The sequence below is a fragment of the Poecilia reticulata genome, linkage group LG23 (assembly GCF_000633615.1).
Source record: "Poecilia reticulata strain Guanapo linkage group LG23, Guppy_female_1.0+MT, whole genome shotgun sequence".
Classification (NCBI taxonomy): domain Eukaryota; kingdom Metazoa; phylum Chordata; class Actinopteri; order Cyprinodontiformes; family Poeciliidae; genus Poecilia; species Poecilia reticulata.
In genome coordinates, this window is record NC_024353.1 from 15,984,993 (window position 1) to 16,009,534 (window position 24,542).

Below are 24,542 nucleotides of genomic sequence, written 5' to 3' on the forward strand. Positions count from 1 at the left end.
TGTGTGTGTGTGTGTGTGTGTGTGTGTGTGTGTGTGTGTGTGTGTGTGTGTGTGTGTGTGTGTGTGTGTGTGTGTGTTGGGGTAATGAAGGAAAGGAGTACAGAAGCAGAGCAGAAATGCCTCCCTGCTGGTCTGGATCTTTCTTCCCACTCATCCCTCTTTGTTCTTTCTTATTCTTCATCTCCCAACTCAAACACACACACACACGCGCGCGCACGCACACACACGCACACACACATAGACCAATCAAGAAAAGAAGAACTTTTCTGTGACATCAGCTGTGAAGACACTAAAGTGTGTGTGGACGGGAGTTCATTGGACACACTTGAGAAGTGAAATGGAAAGTCTCAGTCTTTTGTTGACGGTTGCCATGTTGTTCAGCAGACCTCCACACCACCAGGGTTGGAATAGTTTTAGATTTTTCATTCTATTTCTTGTGGCTTTTTGTTTGTCTAATTCAGTTAGTTCTATTTAGTTTTTAGAGTGCATTTTCTAGTTTATTATTAGTTAAATGTTAGGTTTCAGTTTAGTTTAGTTACAGAAGCAGTTTTAGTTTTTTCATACTTTGGTTCATTTTTAGGCGCAGAAGAATTCAAAAACAAAGGGTATTATATCTCTAATTTAAGTATGTTTTAGTTTTGTTTTTATTGTTAGTTTATAAATTACTGAACGGCTTAGCACCAAAACTCATTAAAGATCTGCTGGTGTTGGATCGACCTTCCAGACCTCTCAGGTCTTCTGGTTCTGGTTCTGGTTCTACTCTGCATCTCCAGAACCAAACGCGGAGAAGCAGCTTTCAGCTTCTATGGCCCGCAAATCTGGAACAAACTTCTAGAAAACTGCAAAACATCTGAGACACTGAGTTCCTTTAAATCCAGACTTAAAACACGCCCGTTTAGAGCTTCCTTTTATTCTTAATAACTTGACCAATATATCTGATGTACATTTGCTTGAGGATTTTGATGACGGCATTTGACAAAATTTAACGTTTATTACTTATTTTAAGGATTTGTTTCTATAACTGGTTGCACATGCTTGCTGTGCTGCACAAATCAACTTGACTTCTTACTTCCCCACCATATGTATCAAAGCATAGACTATAAAAAGTCCAGTGTGGCTCTCCGGACACACAGCCTCTTACCCTGCTGTCCTCCTGGGTCTCCCACTCTGGGCTGAAGGTGTGGAACGGTTGGCTCCCTTGACTGCAGTTGGAAAACTGGAAAAGGCTGGAGAAGGTGCGCCTGTTCTCCACCGTGTCAGGGAAGACTGCATCCTGGAAGTTCACACCATGAGGCAGGATGCTGTAGTTCTCATCCATCCTTAGGAGGAGGGCAGACAGGACAAGAGCGAGAGGACATTCAGAATCCCGTGGCTCTGATCTGAGACGAGATTTAAATCATCGTAGCACCGCACCTGAGGAAGAAGAAGTAGGAGTAATTTTCCATCACGGTGTGGGACTGGCAGGACAGGTACCCCAGCCCGGTCAGGTTGAGCCTGGATCCGGACGGCACCTCCAGCATGCTGCCCCAGGCCTGGTCGCACAGCAGCTCCACCTCCGCCGAGTACAGCAGCCCTTCCTCCGCGCTCAGGTAGCCGTAGCCGAGTGGCAGCGAGTTGTGCGCGTTGCCCGCTCCGAAGCCCGGCGGCTCCCGGTGGATCCCCAGGACCCGAGCGTACACGATGATCTCCGCCAGCTCCGCCCGGCAGCCCTCGCTCAGCGGCCGCCACTCGGAGGGCAACTGGCAGCCGTGCGTAAAAGTGTCCAAAGTGTCCAACTGCGCACAAACGCACAGCGTCGCAAGGAGTAAAGTCGAGGAGATCATTCCGAAAACTCTCTAAATTTTACTGCTGGTGTTTTGGAGAGGTTTTGCTCGTTTTATACTATTTTTAAACTGTTGTTTTCCCGTAACTGATTCTATACTACAGGTATGTAAAGTATGCGCACAGTTGTATCTACAGTTTGGTTTGGTTTGGTTTTGCTATGACCTGAGCGCTGGAGGATGCTGTCCGAAGTCATCTAAAACAAGGCTTTTAAACGGCCAGCGCTCTGACATCAACACACCTTTCAGTGTCGGAAACTTCAGGCAGTCTGTGCTGCATTCACTGACTGATGGACACCTCAGGTATTTGGGCTTCCCATCTGCTCTGGTGGACATGTAAAGCAGAAAACATACATTTTATCGCAACAAACTATTATTATYATTAACGTTATTTTATATTATTAGTACTACCAGTACAATGCATTTAGTTTTTTCTGTTTGTTTCTGTAAATATTATTTAAAGTGCTGATATTTAATGTAGGAATGATGGAAATAATATATTATACTAAGAAGAAGTACACTTTAATATAGCACAATATAAAATTTAAGCAGAAAATATGCCATCATATTTTCTGCTTAAATTAAAAGAACTACGGAAATCATATTTACAAGAAACTCGGTAGTAACAGTAATGGTTTCTTGGTACGCTCCAAGATACTCATCCGTGTGTTATTTTACAACCCTAGCAATTAGTGTGGGATTACAACAATCTTACAAAAATACAAATAGATATTGTGAACGTAGATACGCGTGAACAGTTCCTGACTGAATCTGTCTGCAAGTGTTTACTAAATTTATACCGCTAAGTATTTCGTCTCAAAATACACTGAAGAACACAGTTCAGCTGAGTTCAAAACCTGAACAGCACTGCCATCTAGCGGACATTAGTGTGAAATGTGAAGGTGAGGATTTAAATGAATCAGAATCTCCTACGTTCAGAGGCCTTTTCATGGCAAGAAAACCGGCTTATCCAGCGCTTGTTTTTACTGATGACAAGTCTGTTACGTCACTGGAGGATTCCCCCCCCTCCAGCTCTTGGGCCATGAGTAAACTGTTTTTACTTATGGCACGTTTAAGGTCATGATCCAGTATTGGATTTAAGTTCACACTTTGACTAGGCCAATCCAAGACAGTCTTTTTTTTTTGTTTCTTGTTGAGTGAATCAGAGGTCTGTCAAGCCACAGAATAATTTCCCCTGGGGCCTCAAGGACACTGAGATGCCTTTTCGGTAAATGTAACGTGCTCGTGTTCTCTTTGGTCAGCTGTGTTTTTGACTTTTGAAAAGTCCCATGGATGCCATTTTGCCCGATATTTATTTACTATGGAACTTTTCTGGGAAAGAAGGAATGCCTTTATTTCTTCAACGTAGAACATTTAAAACCACACATTCAAATCTGAATATGTTTCCATAAAATCCCTGGTGCTTTGAGCGTTAAATTGAAGTTAGGATACTTCCCAGAAATTCACCTACCAGGTTCTCAGCCATCCAGGACATGGGAAAACCAGAAAAGGGTCTCAACAGGTTTTTTTTACTGAGAAAAACACTTTGTTGTACATTAACACTAGTCATTTTTGTTCCTGCAGCTTGAATACATTAAAAACTTTTTAAACCACGTTAGAATTCATTGTAACTTTCCTTGCTTATCGTCACCTCCCTTAGCCCCATCTTTTAGCTTATCACACCCATATTGGTGTGTGAAACTACAGGCAGGAAAGACTTGATCTGGACTTATCTATATTAAACAGAGATTCTTTAAAACGCATTTTGAGATCTATTAATTTACACTTTTATTTATGTACATAAAAAACAGCATTATGTACTTTTGCATTCCAAAAATACATAAGTACAAGTTATACCTGGCATATAGACTAGCCAGATATAACTTGAATACCCAACTATGAACATTTATTGTTTAAAACAGGACATTATATTATTTTTATCAATCGATTTTTGATTAAGGGAACCCCCCCACTGTGTCTCTTGGAGAGTTAAAGGTGACAAATGTCGGGATTTCCCGTTATCAGCTGATGTCTTGCCACGTGACCTTCACGTTAGAGTTTCGCTGATGTATATAGCATGTTGATCGACGTTCACCAGACGCTCAGTGGCTGTGGGAGGCGCTGTTCACTGTCAGATCTACGCTCTGGTCTTTAACGCCGTGTAGAGGAAACGGAAACCTCTGTGAAAAACCCAAGTCACCGTTCTCTGAAGTTGGCAGTGTTCACAATGATCTAAACAGGAAGTGAAGCTGCACAATTTCATAGCAAATGCTAACACAATTTTTTTCTTTACGGATTAGCAAAGGTTCCATGTTGGGGGAATCGAACCCAGGACGGTTCAGAGGACTGTGTCCTCTGAATAACGGGCACTACGGGCACTACAGCACGCAGCACCCCAAGTATTAGCATTCATGTGTGTGGGTTTCGTATGTTATTTTGAAAGTCTCCAACGGAAACCACTATAGTTTTGTCGCTCAGGAGGAAACTTTACGACTTCACCAACCAGACTCATCAACAGAGGCTTGGTTGACTCATTTCGGCCCCTTTCTGAGTCTGTCCGTGTTGTCAGACCGAATAGCTGGGTTGAGATTCGTTTCGACAGCTGGAAGCAGGTGAGTTAAAACCTTTAAACTTGTTTAGCTTTGTTGTGACGCAGTTTGGTTCTACTCAAACCACACCGCGTGTTTCACTTGGGGCTAACTTTTTTTTTTTTTTTGTGGTGTTTAACTGAAAGTTGCAAACACGTTAGGCTGACCTAATTAAAGTGAAAGTAACATATCGTTTCCCAGTAAGAGAAACTCAGGAAACCATGGCATTTATGTATTTTATCGCCGCAGAGGGTTTTTTTTTTTTTAATGGCTACAATTTAATTACTGCTAGTTTTAAGTAGCTTCATCCAGTTGGTGTTTTTACTGCGGCGTCATAAGGAAGTTATGCATATGCACTGATTGTTTACAGTGATATAATGGGCTGAATACCCTTTTGGGAGGCGTTTGCTTATTTATTGTTCATTTTTGTCAAGCCAGTTGACTATGCCAGCTTTTGCTTCTGTTATTGTAAGAAATGTGTCTCGATCAGCTGATTAGGTCATCTGAGCTGAGTCACTTAATCAGGGCGATGATGTTTTACATTATTCTCTTACAAAACGCCATTGTAAACTTGTTAATCGCCAACATTTATAGTTAGAAAACGCGTAAGAAAAATAACCTCCGGTGCTTAAACAGGCACGTGTTTCGTGCATCATCAGTAGCACCGTCGTTATAGCAAAAGTCTTACTTTGCACTCATGATGTGACATATTTTGTACAATTCAATTAAAAAGCAAATAAATCGGTTAGAGGAAAAAAAAAAAAGGTTTTGGAAAATAATAAGCTGCTTGATTATGTAAGTGTTTACACCCTTAAACCGCATTCAGTCTTTTCAGTCTTGTTAGGTTGCTACCTGCCTTAAATTAGGGAGAATCTTATTTATCGTAGTTTAAGTTGAGCTGTACCATCAGGATTCAAAAATAAATAAAAATAAAAAAATTGGCCATTTGCATCCAGATGCCCAAAGAAGTGACAAAGGATCAACATTCTGTCATTCTACAAAGGTATCAAGCAGGAGAAGGGTACACGTTTTTAAACAAAACAACCACACCTTCAGAACTTTGTGTAAATGGGTATGCTGCTCTGATGAAACCAAATTTAAACTTGCGGGCCACAAAGAAATCACCAAAAGAAAACCATGGTGGTGGCAGCATCATGCTCTGACGGTACTTTTCTTCAATTGGAATTAGCCTTTTTGTTAGCATGGATGTTATTAATAGTTCCAAATATGATGCGGTTTTGACCCAAATGCTTCAGGTGTGTACTAAAAAGCATCGATCTTAAGGCATCCCATAGTACTTATAAATCGTTGCACGTTCTGAAATTAGTTCAAATTTAAATCCGGCAAAAAATATTGGGGAATATATGAAGAAAGCTGTGGAAAATAATCCAGTCAAACCATTTCATTTTTCTTTTTGGTTGAGGAGCCATGTGGAAAATTAACTTTTAGAATACTCTGCCCCCATGTGGTAGTGGATGGGACTGCATTCCAGTTTGGAGATATCACAAATTTTAAAAGACGTTTAGATTTTATTTTACCCTGATTTAGTGTTTAAAGGTGTGTTAAAAATTATCAGCACCAGCAGCAGATGGCTTTCTTAGCATTTTTCTTTTAAGGCTAGCTTATCTGTGTAGAGCTAACGCTATTTAGAGCAAAGCCAAAAACCAAGTGGATTTCTGCTGTATTCCAACACTTAACATCTTGAAAAAAACAAAATCGAATCAAGTTTATTTCAACTCTGTGTTTGCTTAAGCCTGTGTGAAATTCAAAATAAGAAAAAAATACGGGGAAGATAACATTAAGTTGTGTATTATATTGAAGTGTTTGGGGGAACTCTTGAGCTTTGGTAGGTGTGTCTCAGGCAGAACATTGTTGGGATACGTAGGACACCGTACTCACGTGCTGCAGATTTGTATCACTATAATCATGGGTGCTGTTGTGACGTCTGACATTTTCATATTTACGCTGTACTTTAAATGTGGTAGATAAGAATTTTCCAGATACAATAAATGACAGCTGCCTCCGGTTACTTCTGAGTACTTTTCTTTTTTTTTTTTTCCTAGAAGCAATTATATTATGTTTTTTTTTCACATGGATTTTTTTTTTCCTATTACTATTATCGAACAGGCTGCTGCTGAAATAAAATTACAATCTGAACCATTCATTCAAAACTAAATATTGAAATGTATTATTATTTTTCATTGACAATATTGAAAAACAGTCTTTTTTTCATTATGGATTATTTCAAATGTTAGGTCTAATTTTGGCGCCTGTTACTTTAAGATGATGTAAGGTTCTTCAACATCGTAACTTTGAGCAAAAATGCCACAATAGCTTCACAATATTGAGGTATTTGCAAAAATATGATTTTGTTGCTATTACATAGTTCAGAAAAACAGCATTTGTTTATTATTACTGCTGATAAAATTATATAACACTAAGATTATTACGGTTTTTTTTGTAGAATTTTGTTAATATTTTTTTGGTTTTTATTACTTAAATGACAAGTATTCCCTCTACTTCTAGATGCTGTGTTTTGTTTTTTTCACTTTCGGACAGCTATGATGAGTAACCACAGCAACATAGTATTCTTTTTACAACTGAGAATAGCTAATTAACATCTAAAAACACCTCAAAATAATTCTGCATTTGCTGTCAGGATGTTTCGCTTTTACCAAAATAAATAAAGGATTTTTCAACTAAGTTTAATAGTTTGACATTTTTTTTCTAATTCAGAAGTATTTATAAGAATTCCTGAATAAAAACATCTCAATCATTTTTTTAATGCATTTAAGACCTAGAACTCGTCTCCAATGGAATAATACATCACAAGCTAACGCTTAACTTTTATTTTAATTGAAAGTATACATCATCTTCTTTAGATTTATTGAGATGTTTGGTGTTGAAGTGACGTAACGTAGCTAATCTCTGGCTCCTCCCAGTCGGCAGCATGGCGTCAGGAGGCCCCATGGTGAACGGAGACGTCCCCCGCCCTCCGGGTCAGCCGGGCCCGCTGGAGGAGACGGTGCAGCAGATGAACATCCTGATCCAGGAGAACCGCGACCTGAAAGGTGAGAGGTTTAAAACGGCTTCATACGGGGCGGGTTTCACTGAAACTGAAACACAGAAACACGACGGCTGAGATTTCGCGCTTCACATTCCGTCCACCAGAGGCGCTGCGTCAGACCAACCTGACCATGAAGGAGCGCTTCGAGGGCCTGACGGTGTGGAAGGAGAAGCAGCGGCAGGAGAAGGACTTCCTGGAGAAGCGTCTGGAGGAGGCCCGGCGCTGCATAGAGACGCTGACCGTCCAGAACCAGGAGCTTGGCAAGAAGCCGGAGGCAGGGGGCGGAGCTCAGGTCAGGGCCACACCCACATGTTTCATCCTTCTGCTGGTTGTCTCCCAGCCGAAGCCGCAGTCGGACCGTATCGGGAGTCATGTTGTTGACGTGTGTCACGGTGTGGTCCAATCAGAGCGCGGAGGCCGGCGCCCTGCGCGCCCAGGTGGCCCGCCTGCAGGCAGAGAAGAACGATCTGGTGGCCCTGAACTCTGAACTGCAGCTGAAGGCCGAGCAGGGAGCCGAGGAGGACTCCTTCATCGAGATCATCAGGGTGTCGGTGAGGAGACACACACACATACACACAGTAACATACCCAGTCACTCACACAACAGGAACTGATTTATTACTAATAATTCCTGTACAGTTTCATATAACCAACCATAAATTTAGAAGTTTTCTACTTGGACTTTAAAAATGGACTAATAGAACTGAGGAGTCAGGAAAATTGTGTTGGGGGGAAAAAGTGCTATTACAACATGTAGAACTGTGTGGGGAAATGTGTCACTGTGTCCCATCTCAGGATGCAGGTGTGGAAGACGTGAACCAAACGTGCGGCTCGGAGCGCATCAGGCGCCCCGACGTCAGCATGACCACGTCACGGCAGGAGAACGAGGAGGCCACGGTGAGCCGGCTGCTGCAGTCGCTGAGGAACGAGACGCAGAGATGTGAGCAGCTGCAGAGCGAGCTGCAGGCCTGCACTGCCAGGTACAGAACCATGTGGACCGATAATTAGATCGTGATATAGGACGGTACTATTTTGATGATGAAGAAGATTAGGATTAGAAATATACATTATTACTTATTTTTCTGGTGATAGTTTTTCATGATTTTCTGGAAAAAACTTGCAAATTTCTGAGTTTGAAAAGTCAAATTTTTTCCATGTTTTAAAGTCCAAAACTTTTCAAAAGTCCAATATTTTCTAGAAAGTTTCTCAGATTAATCTCAAAATCTTTTGTGTAAATTTACTCCTTTTGTTTTCCATCTACAGTGGGTGTCACTTACTTAAAACAAATGTGATTTATTTCACTAAGCTGAGCACAGCAATTGTATTTAATAGAGGTGTGCCGATCGATCGGCCACCGATCATAATCGGCCGATTTCCGTGAAAAAGTGTGTGATCGGTGATCACGGTCTCTTGTTGCCGATACCGATCACCTGCCCCTCATTTCGCAGCCTGCCTGTGCAGCTGGTCTCCTCTTTCCTTCACACTGAGCAAACGCGCAGCAACAAATCCTTAGCGATGTGGAACTATAACGCACTGAGTGAATGGGGAAGTTTGCGTGTTGCGGCGGAAAATTGAAGCAGGTCAAAATSTATCAACACAACGAAGCTAATACGACATAAAAACAATGCCATACTTGACGGAGTTTGGCTACATCGAGGCTCACTGCAGTAAAAAAGACAYATGGAGGATCAGATAGCAGGTAAAGCAGCGCACAGCTACAAACACTCACCCGGATTAGCATGACGGTCAGAAAGCTAAACAAATAACCTGCAAAATTATTTAAGTCTTCGAGCTGCGATGTAAGACGCTGGTTCTGCTCTCGCTGTTGAACCGCTGCTACGCGCTACAGGTAGTAATATTTCACAGACGGAGCGCCGCTTCTGCTCCACCTGGTAGTGACTCTCACACCGAACCTCTGCTTAAAGCTGCAGCATATAACTTAAAAAAATTATTCTACATAAGTATTAAAAATTTCGCTGTCCTAACATGAGACAGATAATCTCTGAAAAAATAATTGATCTCCTCCCTGCTCTGCATAATTACTCCGCTCAGTCAGAAACAGCCAATCAGAACTAGCAGTAATCAGCTAGCCGCCATGCTATCAGGAAGTTTTCATTCAGTAACTTTATTGTAATGGATCCTGTATTTGCCTTTGAATTTTAAGTTTTATACTTGAATTTTTTTGGCAATGTTGAGAGGTTTTATTTAGCCTCTTCAGAGCCTTTATATGTTATCAGTCTGTTAAAGATAGTATTACTGATAGCAGTACAATTTGCACAATGCCTGTTTTGTTTAGTTTTCTTCTTGGAAAAAGTTATTAAAAACAAGTTTTTGTCTAAATTAAGGTGAATTCATGGTTCCCTTTTCCAAATAATGTGACCGGTAGTGTTTATGATAAAAAAAAAACAACCAAAAAACAATTATGTCATCGGTATCGGTGATCGGCCCTCATGGGTGATCGGTATCGGCAGGAAAAAACCTGATCGGCACATCTCTAGTATTTAGTCATATTTTATTATTTGCTGATATTTGTTGATGATTGCAAATATATCCTTTCCAGTCATAGCCGATTTTGTTTTTGGTTTCATATCAGTAATTAAAATTAATCATGACGATGATGAATCAAAAGATGAAATTTTTTCCGATAAATGATAAACAATGTGATAAATGTCTGCGCTGAGAAACCTTTAAAGGACTGATGAGTCGGCGGTTTAACAAAACATCGTCACGTTTCTTCTGCTACAGATTGTCTGATTTTATCCAACAGAATCCAGGATCTAGAGGAGAAGAACCATAAAGTGGAGAAAACCATGAAGACCACCCAGACGGAGGCGAAGGAAGACCTTGCCAAGGAGGAGAAGGTGTGTGTCTGTGTGTGTTTATTCATTTCCTCCAGCAGCAGCAGGTTGTGTTTAGACTGTCTCTGCTCCAGGCGGCGTCTGAGGTGGAGAACCTCAAGTCTCAGGTGAGGACGCTGTTCCGGGACCTGCAGCAGGCGCAGAGCAAGCTGGATGAAGCTGAAGGCATGAAGAAGAACCTGCAGGACAGGTTAGCCCGCTGTACTAACTCTGTGTGCATCACAACCAGGAAACAGACACACAAACAACAGAAAGATGACCACTTTATGTGTGTGTCAGGTGTCGGGAGGTGGAGCAGGACGTGGCCACGCTGAAGGCCCAGCTGCTGGAGAAGCAGGCGGTGCAGGCGGAGAACGAGCGGCTAAAGCTGCAGCTGGGCAGCCTGCAGGCGCAGAGCCAGCTGGAGCAGAAGAAGGCCGACGACGACAGGTTGGTGCAGACCAACCGCACACCGTTGCTATGGGCGATGGCAGTGTCATGCTGTGGGGATGCTTTCAGTTCATCTGGAGAAAGTCGATGGAGGTCCAGACTGACTTGCAAGACTGACAATAAATACACAACCAAGAGTGGCAGTGATTAGATTGGCCTAGTCAAAGTTCAAATCTAAGTCCTATTGAAAATATGCAGCAAAACTTGAAAATGGATGTTCACAAGCTAAACAGCCAATCTGATCGAGCCTGAGCTGATTTACAGAGAAGTATTAATAAAAAACATATAACTTCTAAAAGCAGGTAGCAGAAATGGAGGGAGCTGAATGTATATGCATGCCGCACTTTTGAGATTTTATTTGGCAAACATTGAAGTGGGAATGCATGGTAAATTAATAACAATATATATCGCTATAGAGACCTCATCAATATCAATAAATCCGATAGAATAGCTAATAATTTCACTGAACTTTGATCCAGAACCGCACAGCATTCTGGGGGATGTAGGCAAGCAAAAGGCTTTCGCTGCTCAGCCTCTCACGGTGAGCTATCCAAAGTTATCAACTAACTCACTCACTCTTTGGTTACCTAGCAACAGCCTGCTGAGTAACTTGCGAAGCAGCAGTTTCATATTTCGCCATTGTGCCTCCAAACAAAAAAAAAAACCCAACAGAGTGGAGAGAAAACTGGATAAAACAGAAAAGGTCGTCTCATAAGCTTGGCAGTATTTCAGATATTTAAAACCAAAAAATAATCATTAATTATCAACATGGACTGATATGAAATGCTTATATTGTGAGACGTTTTTCAACCCCAACATGAAGTTGTTTGTAAAACATTTTTGGACTCATCCAGACGGTCCTGCTCCTTCCTCTTCCTCACAGGAACAGCCTGGCTCAGCTGAAGGACGCGTACACCAAACTGTTTGAGGACTACAACGAGCTCAAAGAGGAGAAGAAGAGAAAGGAGGTGTGTTTTCAGAGGGTCCCTCTGGTGTTTTCTGGTTTTTCCTCTGACTAAATGCCAACATGCTGCGCTGTCCTGCAGTCCCACATGGTGGAGAGGAACCTGGTGGAGGACCTGCAGCAGCGGCTCACCGCTGCAGAGGAGGCGCTGGCCGTCAAGCAGAACAAGATCGACGACATGAAGCAGGAGATGTTCCAGAAGGAGAAGGAGCTGGAGACCATCTCTGTGTTCCAGGCTCAGGTTGGTGCATGTGGTTAGAAAACAAAATGAACCCAGGAAAACACGGCGATGTGAAAAGACGATAGGCCACGCCCTCCACCAGCTGTTTCTTGTCATGTTTTTTTTTGGCCTGTGAGTCTTTTTTGCGGTAATAAGAAGAAAATAATAATTAAAAACACTGTTTTTAATGGCACAAGCACAGTTTTTACTTTTCCAAGTGCAGCAGCATTTTTTTTTTACTCCAACCTGGAACAGAAAACCAGTAGGTCCACATAATAGATCTATTTAAATAATAACCAGCATGGTGGAGAGTGACAAACAGAGACTGGCTTTTCCCAGTTTAATCCACTGCCTGCTTTACAGACTAGAGGATGACACACCAAATACAAAACGAAACAGAAACTAAAATGAAGAGAGGGATGATTAGTAACTATTGAGGAAATTCTTTCCCAGTCCCAGTCTGTCTTCCTTCCAGTTGGAACGCCTGTGGAGAATAAAGTGACTGGATGAGCTGAGCTTGTAGTTTTTTCTAAAGCCTGTTTGACGGTTTCGGTTCTGTCCCGGCCCGCAGGCCGAGGTGTACTCCTCGGACTTCTACGCGGAGCGAGCGGCGAGGGAGAAGCTGCACGAGGAGAAGGAGCGCCTGGCCGCGCAGCTGGAGTTCATTAAGAAGCAGAACACGCAGCTGCAGCAGGACATGGACTCACTGGGCCGGTACGCAGCGCTCACACAGGAGACGCCCTGCTCTCAGCTCACCCAACAAAAACAATGGACTTTGTCTCCCTCTTTTGGTCATTTTAATCCCAACGACCTCCAGCGGCTGTATCTGATCCTCTCTTGCTGTCCTCCAGGCGTTCTCTGAATGAAATGCAGCGCAGACACGGATCCACTGGATCCGGCTCTCATGGACCTGATGCAAGTCTTGTAGGAAGAGGTAAGCTGGGTTTAGTTCTGCTGATGAAGCCCCACATTTTCCTTTGACATAGCCAACGGAGTAAAATCCCTGAGAGCGTTCTTAACTTGTGGGTGTGATTCAGGTACCGACTGGAACCAGGGCAACATTCCTGAACACGCCTGCCCCAAATGCAACGAGATCCTTCCAGACCTGGACTCCCTGCAGATCCACATCATGGACTGCATCAACTAGACCTTCCTCACCAGGAGCACCTTCACCCGAGTCTTCCTCTGCTCTCACCCGTACTGTACCTCCCTGTGTTCCTATCCTGTAGGATCCAAAGATCTCATAGTTTCTGGATGGAAGTCTAAAGAGGCTTCATCGATCCAGGCCCGCTGTAGTTTGGTGGTTTGTTGAAAAAGTGTGTACCAGCCAATCCCAACAGTTTGCTTTTGATAAATCCAGCTGGAAATAAACCCTCTTTTTTACATTATTATTTTTTGTTTTAGTTTGTTCCGTTTGTTAAAAAAAAAAAGTTATCTTTCTCAGAATGTATAGATTTTAGAGTAACGTTATCACAACTTAGCGCCACTGGAAAAGGCAGGTGAAAAAAACGTCAATTTGCCACGTACATAAAATCGCTGTAAATGTTGTAAAATGTCTCATCATAGCAGGACACGAGTAGGAAGCATATATGTCACATTTAGGAAATGTAAAGTGAGCTCCTGTTTGTTCTACAGCCAACTGAAACCTGAGAGAACAGCAGAAGAGGCTCCACAGTGCAGAACAGCATGAGCCAAAACACTAGTATGGATTTTTTTTTCTTGTGTGTTTATAGTAAACTAAGGTTTACATTGCCGCGCATGCCAGTTGCCATCTTATGACACAATATTTAATATATAGCATAACTGACAGAAATCCCCTTTTAAAAGTCAAACGTTTGGTTTTCACGTTGTTTCATATCCTGTCTCAAAATTACCCTGTAGAAATCTTTCATGCTGTTTTGTTTTGTTTTTGTTGTCATTAATCTGCTAATTTAATATAGATGTCACCTTAAATCTTTTGCCATCTTTTTGTTCCTTTTTTTTTTTTTTTTGACCATAGATATGTTTTGTAAATACTGACCTGGGTTGGTACAGGAGCCTGTCTTTGCATGAAAACATTCTACCACTCCTAGTTGTGCAATTAAATAAGGTTCAGTTATAACAATTATATTATTATATTGTATATATTAATTATAATTATATTAAGAATATAAGAAAATGTTTTGGGGTTTGTAATCTCTGCGCGATCTGAGCTGAAAAGTGAGAAAGAATGTAAATATGCCTGGCGGACATGTCCTACCATGGTACCAAGCATGCATCTTCTAAATGCTTTGAGATTTTATGGAGTCTGATCATCATTTAAACTCCTGATTGGATTTTTTTGTTGGTCTGGAGAGGATGGGTAATATGAAGGCGCATATTTTCTTTCTATTAAGCAGATGAAACGCTGTAATTAGAACATAATATATTTGACCGGTTTATGAATATTCAGGAAGCTGTCAGTTCTGTATACCTTGTAAGTTTTAAAGGTTTGGAATTCTGTGGGGAAAAAAACTAATAAAATGAGAGAATTTCTGTCTGAGTTTGACCTTTTCATGATTTACAGTTAACAATTAGCTTTTCTTTAGATATAGAATTTTTTTATTTATTTTGTTTTTCTTTTATTTTGAAGCCAAAGGCTTAGATAGGTAGTCCTGGTGATAGCTTTATAATAAATGGGGTTTTGCCATATATCAAAAATATATTGTAATAATCGGAATCAGCAGGAGGACAGTTTTGGACGAAGACTAAATGTGAAGATACAATAGAGGGGACGGAGAATTTTTTAAATTAGAAAATAATACAATGGAAATAAACATTGAGAATAAAAAAAAAGGTTTGTAAAATGTACATATTTAGACAAAAAATATTAGGCTTTAAAACAGTTTGCTCACTAAATGAGAATACTCATTGGTGAATGGGCAAATTAAATCACATCCCTGTAGTAATTCATAAGCATTGTTTAATTAGTATTCTTTAATTAATTGCATTCATCTACAGTCAAACACCGCCTTTTTTTTTTTTTTTTTTTTTTAATGAGGCATATCACTGGACACCCTTCTCCTCTTTGACAACACATTGGGTCCTTCGTTTAGCGCCAGTTTAGATTTTCCTCTGTGTGAGGAAGCAGTTTAGTCGAGTCTGTGAATGAAATTAATATCAGCCTGGTTCGGACGGGAAGACGGTCCTAAAGAAAACAAAGTAATATTTTATGAGGTTCTAATATTTGGTTTGGTGTCACCGGTGCAAGCAGAAGACAGGAAACCGAGCAGCAACGAACGGAGGAGGTAAGCGTCGACTTACATTTGGAGTCAGACATGGAGAAAAAGTACTTTATTTTTAATATTTAAAAAATATATTTTTGTCTTGGTGTTCGCGAAAATAGAATGTATTTCCGTAAATAAACAGTGTTACTTTTCATATTCACTTTCGACGTGCGTGTGTTAGCTGTTTGGATTAGCATTTTACTGCTGTGACGTCGGTGAAGAATGTAACGCATACTTGTTGAAAACATTCCGCTTCTCACACCTTTAACCTTTAAATACATGACGGTTCTGCACCAGTCGGGTTCAAACATCCTCTGACAGGTCATCTTTACAGGATGGGCCTTTATTCATATTTTAACACAAATTGTTGATTGGTTCGAGATCTGTACAAAATAAAACAACCTATTGTCAGAGACACAGAGCCTGCTGGATGAATCTGAAATCTGAATCTGAATAGTCATGATTGTCTGTATACATGAATTCATTTTAGGATCTGCTCAAATTCTAATCTTTTTTTCTTTCACAGTTTATAACGTAACAACCACAATTTTTAAGTTTCTCCTAGATTTCGTTTTTATTTTATTAATTCAAAAGTTGAAATATTTCTGTCATCTCAGATTGACAGATAATTCACATTTTTTTCATGTCAGAATTGCCATCTGGGATCAGCTGCAGTCAACCCCTCTAAAATGGACAGTAAGTATTATAAAGTTTAACACACATTAAAAGTAAGGACTTTTGTAGTTTAATACTTAGTGGCTTTTTTCCCCCCTGAGGTGAGGACGACCTGGACATTCTGACGGCGCTCCTGGACGAGAGCGAGGAAACCGGCGAACCGCAGGCGGACGATTTGGACGGCCTGTTTGATGAGGACAACGGAGATGAGGAAGAGTACAAAGAGGACGGCGAGGGGACGGATGCCGTGTCGGAACTCTTTGGGGACGTTGAGGACATTGAAAACGAGGAGAAGGACGTGAAGGGAGAAGGAAGTGAGAGAGAATCCTGCCCGGACTTGGGCAGGTCCAAAGAGGATTTGCAAGGTTTGTCTCGCATCACTTCACTCCAGATTTGATTTCTGTTCCATTGAGGATTTATTTTATTTATTTATTCATTTATTTTTGCTTCATTATATGTGTCCCTGTGTTTTCTGCAGAGGAACTGAGGCGGATGCAGGAGCAGATGCAGAAGCTGCAGCAGCAGCTGCAGCTGCAGGCGAATCAGAAGAGTTCAGCTTCTCCCAAAGCAGGGAGATCAAAGCCGACACCGAGCCAGAACCCAGCGTCCAAACCGAGCCGGGCCAAAGCTGGACTGCAAGCAGGTAAACGTGTTGCTTAGCAACTCCTGGAGGGCCAGGAAAACACTCATTGATTGGCTTTTAGGGATGAATTCAAACCTTGTTGGTTGTGATATAGAATGATTAAGCAACAATAAGCTTCTTTTTATATAGCTTATGTATTTGTTTTATCATTATTTTTTATATAATTAAACATCAAAGTTTGTCTCTATTATTTCTGTTTTCTTTTTGTTACGTTTGTAATTATGCAACAATAAATGTCTGATTTAAGATTATTTATATTTCTCATTTTTATAATTAATCAACACATTTATTTTATTATTTTGGTTTCTTTTTAGTATTTTTATAATAGTAAATTTATGTTTTGAAAAAAAATATTCCTTTTTTAACTATTTTATAATTAACAAACTTTTATCTAATTACTACTTATTTATTAAGCCAAAATTAACTGTTTGAATTTATCATAATTTATTTAAATATTTATATTTAAGCAAAAATAAAAAACAAAGCAAAAAAAGGTTATTTACAGTTAAGCAACACATTTTTACTATTTTTTGTATTGTTGCTTGTTTAAGCCCCATTATAATTAAGCAATAATAAACTTTTAAAATGATTTTTATTTGTTTTACTGCACTGTTTTATGTAGTTATAATTTTTTTATATTTATGTGTATAAAAGTGCAACAATAAACTCCAATCATTTTTAAAAACAATAATTCGAAGCAGAACTTTGAAACCTAAAGACCCAGAGTAAATACCATCGGTGCTGTAAACTCTTCACCAGTTCTGTATTTCCAGTGGATGTTCTTGTGACTTTTTCTTCCAGCTTCAGCGTCTTTATCTGCTCCGGCCACAGGGGGGAGCTCCAAGCTGCAGGAATCCTCAGACTTCCTCTCTCAGCTCAGCAATGCAGACTCATTCAAACGTAAATCAAGAGTGGCTCACCAGGCCACAGCTTCACCTCCAGGTCACACCTTCACTCTTTGACTCACCCTGGTCCATTCAACTCTGAATGAAAGCTGTCCTTGGATTTCATGTTGCGTTTATGTGCTGTTTTCAGAAGATAGGAAACCACTGGTGGAGGTGAAGATCAGCAGCTCCTTCCAACCACTAGAGAGCGCCAGCGAGCCGTGCGGTCACCTGCTCTCTCCCCCTCCGTCCGACACTCGAACTACAGCGGGTGGAGAACCTAAACCATCTAAGCCAGCGGCTCTGCCTCCTGTTCCTAAAGACGTAGGGGTGGAGAAGTACTCAGGACTGCGGCTCAGGTCAGAGCCGCTAGCCTGTGTAATGCTGTTTAAAAACATAGAATTTAGGTGGTCATTGGTTCATTGAGTTGTGGAGCACTGAGGTCTGAAATGATGCTTTCGGTCGATGCTTCATCAGGAAGCCGCGGGTTTCCTCAAGCGAGATGGAGCGAAAGATGGCCGACCGGCGGCTGATCCGGCTGTCCCAGGTGCCGGAGCGGCTGAAGCGGGAGAAGCTGGAGGACAGCGACTGGGTGACGTTCGCCGTGTTGGTCAGCAAAGCTACGCCCCAAAGCAGCAGCAGCGTATGTTGTGATGCATTATGTTATTGCCGTGACCGCCGCCCGACCCTTGACCTCCCATTGGTTTCATGACTCAACCTTCTCTCTGCAGGGCAAAACCTTCAGCGTCTGGAAGCTGAATGACCTCCACAACCTGGACGTGTTTGTGTCCCTGCTGCTGTTCGGTGACGTCCACAAGGAGCACTGGAAGATGGAACCCGGCACGGTCATAGGAATCCTGAACCCCAACCCCATGAAGCAGAGAGACGGCTACGACGGGGTGAGGTACACACTCTCAGGCTGTTTTCACACCTGATAGTCCAGTAGACTCTGTTTGATTGGGGACCAAAACATCTGTTCCATTTCCAGCTGTTGTGGTTCATTTTCACACCGAGTCAAACCATCAAACCCTACCTGTTCCCTTCCTCACCTGTGGTAGTGCTGCACCAAGAACCACTGAAGGAAACGACAGGAAAACCTCACAGCAAGACACTGAGCACAACTATCTTCTTCCCAAAAACGTAGTGGCCTTATATTTTAGCGGTTGTAGGATTTTGTCTTTTGTCTTTGGTAAAACACCACAAACTATTTCTCCCATGAGTGCTATATTTACATGTTTGTTATGGCTGTATTTACCCAGAATTCTTTGTGTTAGCATCTGGTTCCTGCTTTTGGAGCAGTTGCTTGTCTGCTTGACGTTCACATATGCATTGAAACTGAGCCAGACTTCATTTCAGTCCAACCCAGACGATTTTTCTAGGAGTTCTATTGTGCGTTCCAACTTTCCCAAACAGACAGGACCTTTTGGGCAAACCAACTAGAGTTCAATTAAAGCGGACTAAACGGGGCTGGTGTGAACGCACCCTTAGAGACTCTGAAACTGAGCTTCATTCCCAATCGTCCCTCGCTGCTAACACCCTGGTTGGCCTGCAGGTCAGTCTGACGGTAGATCATCCTCAGAAGGTTCTGGTGATGGGGGAAGCTCTGGACTTTGGGATCTGCAAGGCGGTGAAGAAGAGCGGGGAGCCGTGCTCTCAGATCGTTAACATGGTAGCCCTCCATTTGCCACAACATTCCAATCCGGCTGTCTCATCCGATGCTAACCACTTGACCCTCTCTGCAGTACGAGTGCCAGTACTGCCAGTACCACGTCAAGGCCCAGTACCAGAAGATGAGCTCCAAGAGGGCCGAGTTGCAGTCGTCGTTCTCCGGGAAAGCCCCCAACCGGGTGAAGGGGAGCGGGAAAGGGGGCAGCCTGAGAGAGCGTCTGTGTCAGGACGGCTTTTACTACGGGGGGGTCTCCTCTGCTGCCTGCGCCGCCTCCCTGTGAGTCCTGATGAAATTACAATCCAAGTTAATGTAAAGGTTCTACTCAGCTCAGGCTTAGTTTTAGAGTATCCACAAAAAAGTCTGGAATCCATGTAGCTAAAATTACATTTTAGGCCTTAAAGTGTCTTGAATTCATTAAATTAAGGTTAGTTGACCTTAAATGCATTAATCCTGGGTCTTAAATTTGGTTGTGGCAGGACTATTTAATCTTGTATTTAATTTATTTATTCTTGTCCTCATGGGACTTTACAGTCAGGCAAAAGTTTGAGTTGCCCGTGTTCTGAGTTGAGGCAGTTGAGAATACCACTACCTAGCTGCTAATATACCCTTGCTACTTTTACATTAGCTAGCTAGCTAGGTATCTAGCTAATGTAAGTGAAAATTCATCTCAAGTTACCTAGGCAAAGTTCATACATTTATGTGAAGATGCAAGTTTTCAATTCCATTCATAATTGTCTTAAAAAGCTTTTAAATTTGAGTTGGTGAAACATTAATTAACCATGAATATTGTATATATATTTTATATGACAGATCAACACGGAGTAGTGCATAATTGTGAAGTAGGAAGAAAATTTTGTATGGTTTTCATATTTTCTTTTTACAAATAATAATCCAAAATATATGGCATGCACTTCATGTAGGCTATTGAGCTGTTAGCATGTCATGGCAGTTATGAGTCTGTCAAACAGCAACAGTCTTGAGTCAGAGGTTTCTTTAGAATTGTTGCAACACTGACTGCTACTGGACAATCTGCCTGCCAATATCTTGAATGTTGATGTTTCCAGATTCTGGCTAAGCTCCAACAGACTCGTTCACACACCATGTTTCAGATGTTTGTTTTGTAAATAATGTTGAAATGAATTCAGAATTGTCTTAGTTTTTCAGTAAAACACATCTGCAGCTTCAGTAACTAGTGAAGTGTGTTGCAGGACTGCATCTAAACCGACCAAACCGGTCCAGAAAACCTTGGACAAGCTGTTTGTGAGAGGATCGGCTCAGCTCATCAGTCAGGCCAAGAAGATCGGTATGGTTTACCTCAGCGCTCATCGTTTTTGCTTTATGTCTTTAAAAAATACAGAGAAAAGTTGAGCTGTTTATAAAAAAAATGTGATGTGAGACCTCAGTTTTCTGGCGATTACCAGGTATGCAGTCCGGGGAAGTTTCCGGATGCTCCAACGAGTTTAAGAGCCTGATGACGATACCAACCCCAGGAGCTCTGCAGCTGAAGAAACACCTGGAGCAGGACAACCAGCTGGGTTGGAAGAATATTATTATTATTATTATTAAGTATTAGAATAAAAATAATAATACTCCTCCTGAACTTGACGTTTGTCCTCAGCCTCCAGAAATGCATCCGGAGCTCCGCTTCAGTCCATCTCTGCGTCTGACCTCTTAAAGCAGCAGAAGCAGAGGCAGCGGGAGCTCCTGGAGAGCCGCCGGCACAGAGTCCAGCAGAGGGCGCCGCAGAACCCGGGCAGCACCGCTACGACGCCGGGCCGAGCCGGTCTGACGTCCCCAAAGGCTGCCTCGGACGTTCCCACGGCGACGTCGGACGCCCCGACGTTGGGCCGCGGCTTTTCCAAAGGGGACGACATTCTTTTCTTTGACAACAGCCTGCCTCAGGCTCCGCCCCCTAGCGCTCTCAGCCTATCAGCCACCAAGCTGGCCGCTCTGAAGAAGCTGAGGGGGAAAGGAGCAGCGCTGGAGAGGGAAGACCCCAACGCCGTGAAGAGGAAGAGGAGCGACAGCAGCGACATCAACGCCCGAGTAGAGAAGAATCGGACGTCCCCAAATGGTGCGTACAGAAGTGTTCGCACTTTAAGTTATTATAGATTGAGTTCATCTAAAGTTAACTGATCTTATCGACCGGCTAACAATTAATTGATAAGCAGCAGTTTTACTAAAAACCTGCATTTTCCCTTGTATCAAGATGACATGAAGTGTTTCTAAAACATAAAGGGCAAATTTTTCATAATATATTGAATTTTTATAATATCAATACAATTTAAAATTTTGTGTTGAGCTTTATTAAATACTGACTGAATAAACAGAAAATCGTGGTTTTCTCAGAAACTAAGATATATTGGTAAAACATGACTTTCAATTTATGTTTTATGATATATTATTTTATTAGCTCACCTGCCCTGGGATCATAGATGGAAACCATCTAGACCTATATCTGGTGTTAGGCATGTTTTATTAATATTTTTGGCACATTGCCCCTGTTTTAAATAAACTTATTAGCTGGGAAAAAACACCTAAATGTCATAATTTGATTATATATCAATCTTTTGGCAAAAAAAGGAGGTGATGATTATTATGTTTTTTATTTGGAAAAATTACTTTTGGCCAAAATGACATAGGCCATTATTTTTGGAAGGTAGTATAAGTATAAGTAGTATAGTCACCTCCTCAGCTTGACGTTTGTCCTCAGCCTCCAGAGATGCTGAGGACAGCAAACAATTGGTTCTGCTTATGCATGACCAGCGGCGCCCTCTGCTGGATGGCTGCCAAACTACAACACTGAAAGAAGCAGATTTATTTTTTAAATCGATTTAAGATTTTTTTAATCTAATAAACCATTGATCATAAGTTGATTAATATTTTGTATCCTTGGTTGAAATGATTTCTGAGTACCTAAAGAACTCCTCCTTTGTCACACCTGCTCAGGCGGGTTGCCCGGTAACGAGGAGGAGGAGCCCGCCCTGAAAAAGAAACGTGAGCAGCAGCGCTACGTCGAGTCCGAGGAGTTCCAGAAGATCCTCAATGCCAAATCTCGTCACAGCGTCGCGCTCCAAGCGGTACAACCCGAGATTTTATTACATTTTCTTTCTTTTTTTTAATGTTTAGCTTTAAGGAGAGATCCAGATAACTGAGGCTGCTTCCTGCTTCCTGCAGTCAGAGTACCAGCTGCAGGAGCGCTACTTCAATATTCTGGTGAAGAAGGAGCAGATGGAGGACAAGATGAAGGCAATCAGAGAGATGAAGTGTCGGGCTGTCACCTGCAGAAAGGTACACCGTGGCGTTGCCGTTAGGAACGCTTCCATCTGTCGTTCCGGAGTCTGATTTTTTTCCCCCCACCTTCTCACTCCTACGCCTCCAGTGCAGCTACACCTACTTCAAGCCGGCGGATCGCTGCGTGACTGAGAACCATGAGCTGCGGTGGCACGACGCCGTCAAGCGCTTCTTCAGATGTCCCTGTGGACAGAGGGCCATCGCTCTGGACAGACTGCCACACAAACACTGCAGGTAACCCCGGACACCCTTCCTCTTCCTCCTCTTCCTCCTCTTCACGCTCACACAGAACCGCAGACTAAACTGAGCTGATGTCATTTCCAGCAACTGTGGGCTGTTTAAATGGGAGCGAGACGGGATGCTGAAGGTAAGACAGAACCACAGGAGAGGAGAAGCACAATGCATGCTGGGAGACCTGAGCTGAGGTTCTGGATGTTCTCTTTCAGGAGAAAACTGGACCCAAGATCGGAGGAGAGCTTCTCCAGCCTCGAGGAGAGGAGCACGCCAAGTTCCTCAACAGCTTGAAATGAACTCTCACCTCCGAGAGGAACCAGCGTTGAGTTTCGTATAATTATGTAGCAACATGTTTTTTAAATCAAATTTAAAATGTAGATGTTTTTTTAAAAGGATATTCAGACGTTTAAGGTATTAAATTTGTAAACAGGCTGAATAAAGCAAGACTTTACAAAGTGTCATGTAAAAGTTTGTTTTTATCCTTTTTAATGGAAAAGTTAACCTGAAAACTTTGGGAGTAAAAATGAGAGTAAAATTATTTATATAGTTTTTTTTTATTTTCCTCTTTTAAGAAAAACAAGAGAATGTTTTCATCCACTTTTTCAATTTGTCCAAAGTTATAGAATTATCATTTAATAACTTATTTTTCCAAATTCAATTTTGTTTTCTAATTTAAAAAAAAATTCCTTACACTCCTTTTTCTGAAAACATATTAGTGTGCAATATTTCAACTAAAAATACTTTCAATTAGAAAAAAAAATCTGTCTTTGTAAATCTGTTAAAAGCTATAAGTTGTTTTGGAAGGGATAAATCAGCTCCAAGGTCATTTAACAGAGAACATAGAAACGTGCTTTACTACTTCAAACATAACCGCAAATTTTATGAATTGACTTAAACTTGGATCATAGTTATAACTTTAATTTCTGAATTTGTAATAAGTTGTAGTGATACAAATCTACAGAAATGTGGATGAAGCTGTGAAGCTTTAGACACCACAGGAAAAATGTCTTCAAGGTGGGTTTTTATGTCACTCCCAGAAAAGTTGACAAACTCAAAATATATTAAAAAAGAGGTCAACTAAGTGTAACCCTACTCAAAAAATAACTTCTGGTTTAGGAAAAACAGAAGTATAACTTATGTTGGCACAAGCATGATAGACAGCGCTAAGCCCCGCCTCCTGGCTCTGATAGGTTGTGATTAAAAGCAGAAGGTGGGGGATCTTTTTTTTTTTTTTTAAACATGTCTCATGCCACAATGTCACCACATTGAGACAGTTTCAACAAATATGTAAAAACATTTCTTCTAAGTTTCGTACTGCAGCTTTAATACTGTGGAACAGCTCACAGTGTATTTAGTATTTTTACATATAAAATGATTTGTTGCAGTTTGGCAGCAGCACCGTAACTATTAAAGTTCAAAAACCTGAACACAGGAGCTTCTGTGAAGTTTTTCAATTCAAAGTAAGAGATAACAGCTCTATAGAAATACACCCTTCTGGCTCTGTAGGATTCTTGGAACAGTGAATTGAAGCATGAAATCAATCAGCAAACGCTCTCTACCACTTTCTGTGTATGTGTGTGTATGAACTAGGTTTTTATATCCTTGTGGGGAACCTATTTCTGTCTACAATGTGGGGTTGTGGGGGCCATTGCTCCTTGTGGGGACATTTTCTTGGACCCCATAAGGGGTAATGCTGTTTTTGGGTTGGGGGTTAGGTATGTGATGGTTAGGGATACGAGTACGGGTTAGGTTGTAGAAAATGATTGGAAATCAATGTAAAGTTCCCACAAGTCACAAAAACACGACTGTGTGTGTGTGTTGGCGGCTCTACTGCTTAATCCATTTGGCTGCCCTGCAACTCTTCGCTTTAAGACCTCCAGTACCCAGTGCAGATATAAAAGAACTGTTGCTCTATGTTTTTCTGTGGGATTGTCATTTCTCAGCACTAACACT

The 24,542-nt window shown here is 41.5% G+C and overlaps 3 protein-coding genes across 5 annotated transcripts in view; 2 read left to right on the top strand and 1 right to left on the bottom strand.

Moving 5' to 3' along the window:
- The window catches only part of ccdc3a (coiled-coil domain containing 3a), a 9,976-nt gene extending 5,794 nt beyond the window's left edge, over nt 1-4,182 (bottom strand). Inside the window, exons 1-2 of the mRNA XM_008401452.2 lie at nt 1,414-4,182; nt 1,142-1,319 (exon numbers count right to left, since the gene is read on the bottom strand). Of these exons, the coding sequence (XP_008399674.1) occupies nt 1,142-1,319; nt 1,414-1,823 (588 nt within the window). The 5' untranslated portion in view covers nt 1,824-4,182. The remainder of the gene's footprint in view (nt 1-1,141; nt 1,320-1,413) is intronic.
- A 31-nt stretch (nt 4,183-4,213) lies between these two features.
- optn (optineurin) lies at nt 4,214-14,466 on the top strand. Its single transcript, XM_008401453.2, has 13 exons — nt 4,214-4,432; nt 7,351-7,479; nt 7,580-7,767; nt 7,883-8,026; nt 8,270-8,454; nt 10,242-10,335; nt 10,407-10,522; nt 10,612-10,761; nt 11,645-11,729; nt 11,808-11,966; nt 12,517-12,659; nt 12,797-12,879; nt 12,983-14,466. The coding sequence occupies exons 2-13, from the start codon at nt 7,359-7,361 to the stop codon at nt 13,090-13,092; spliced, it is 1,578 nt and encodes a 525-aa protein (XP_008399675.1). The 5' UTR covers nt 4,214-4,432; nt 7,351-7,358; the 3' UTR covers nt 13,093-14,466.
- A 546-nt stretch (nt 14,467-15,012) lies between these two features.
- mcm10 (minichromosome maintenance 10 replication initiation factor) lies at nt 15,013-23,040 on the top strand. Of its 3 annotated transcripts, none has more exons than XM_008401455.2 (18): nt 15,013-15,211; nt 15,841-15,886; nt 15,967-16,230; nt 16,344-16,508; nt 17,310-17,450; nt 17,547-17,751; nt 17,870-18,035; nt 18,124-18,291; nt 18,945-19,061; nt 19,135-19,337; nt 20,270-20,364; nt 20,483-20,596; nt 20,680-21,135; nt 22,011-22,141; nt 22,239-22,352; nt 22,444-22,589; nt 22,680-22,722; nt 22,802-23,040. In XM_008401455.2, the coding sequence occupies exons 2-18, from the start codon at nt 15,880-15,882 to the stop codon at nt 22,883-22,885; spliced, it is 2,619 nt and encodes an 872-aa protein (XP_008399677.1). In that variant the 5' UTR covers nt 15,013-15,211; nt 15,841-15,879; the 3' UTR covers nt 22,886-23,040. The 3 variants fall into 3 exon arrangements, with proteins under 3 accessions (XP_008399677.1, XP_008399678.1, XP_008399676.1); XM_008401456.2 differs by having other exon boundaries at nt 17,340-17,450; nt 17,544-17,751; nt 22,802-23,038; XM_008401454.2 differs by having other exon boundaries at nt 17,544-17,751; nt 22,802-23,035.
- Nucleotides 23,041-24,542: the final 1,502 nt, after the last annotated feature.

Excerpts from the sequence above, each read along its gene's own strand:
- optn (XM_008401453.2), top strand. The coding sequence starts at position 7,359 with ATGGCGTCAGGAGGCCCCATGGTGAACGGAGACGTCCCCCGCCCTCCG. Across the intron at positions 10,762-11,644 it reads AAGAAGGCCGACGACGACAG|GAACAGCCTGGCTCAGCTGA; the intron begins GTTGGTGCAGAC and ends TCTTCCTCACAG. Across the intron at positions 12,880-12,982 it reads TGCAAGTCTTGTAGGAAGAG|GTACCGACTGGAACCAGGGC; the intron begins GTAAGCTGGGTT and ends GGTGTGATTCAG.
- mcm10 (XM_008401454.2), top strand. Across the intron at positions 19,338-20,269 it reads GCTGCCTGCGCCGCCTCCCT|GACTGCATCTAAACCGACCA; the intron begins GTGAGTCCTGAT and ends AGTGTGTTGCAG. Across the intron at positions 21,136-22,010 it reads GAATCGGACGTCCCCAAATG|GCGGGTTGCCCGGTAACGAG; the intron begins GTGCGTACAGAA and ends ACACCTGCTCAG.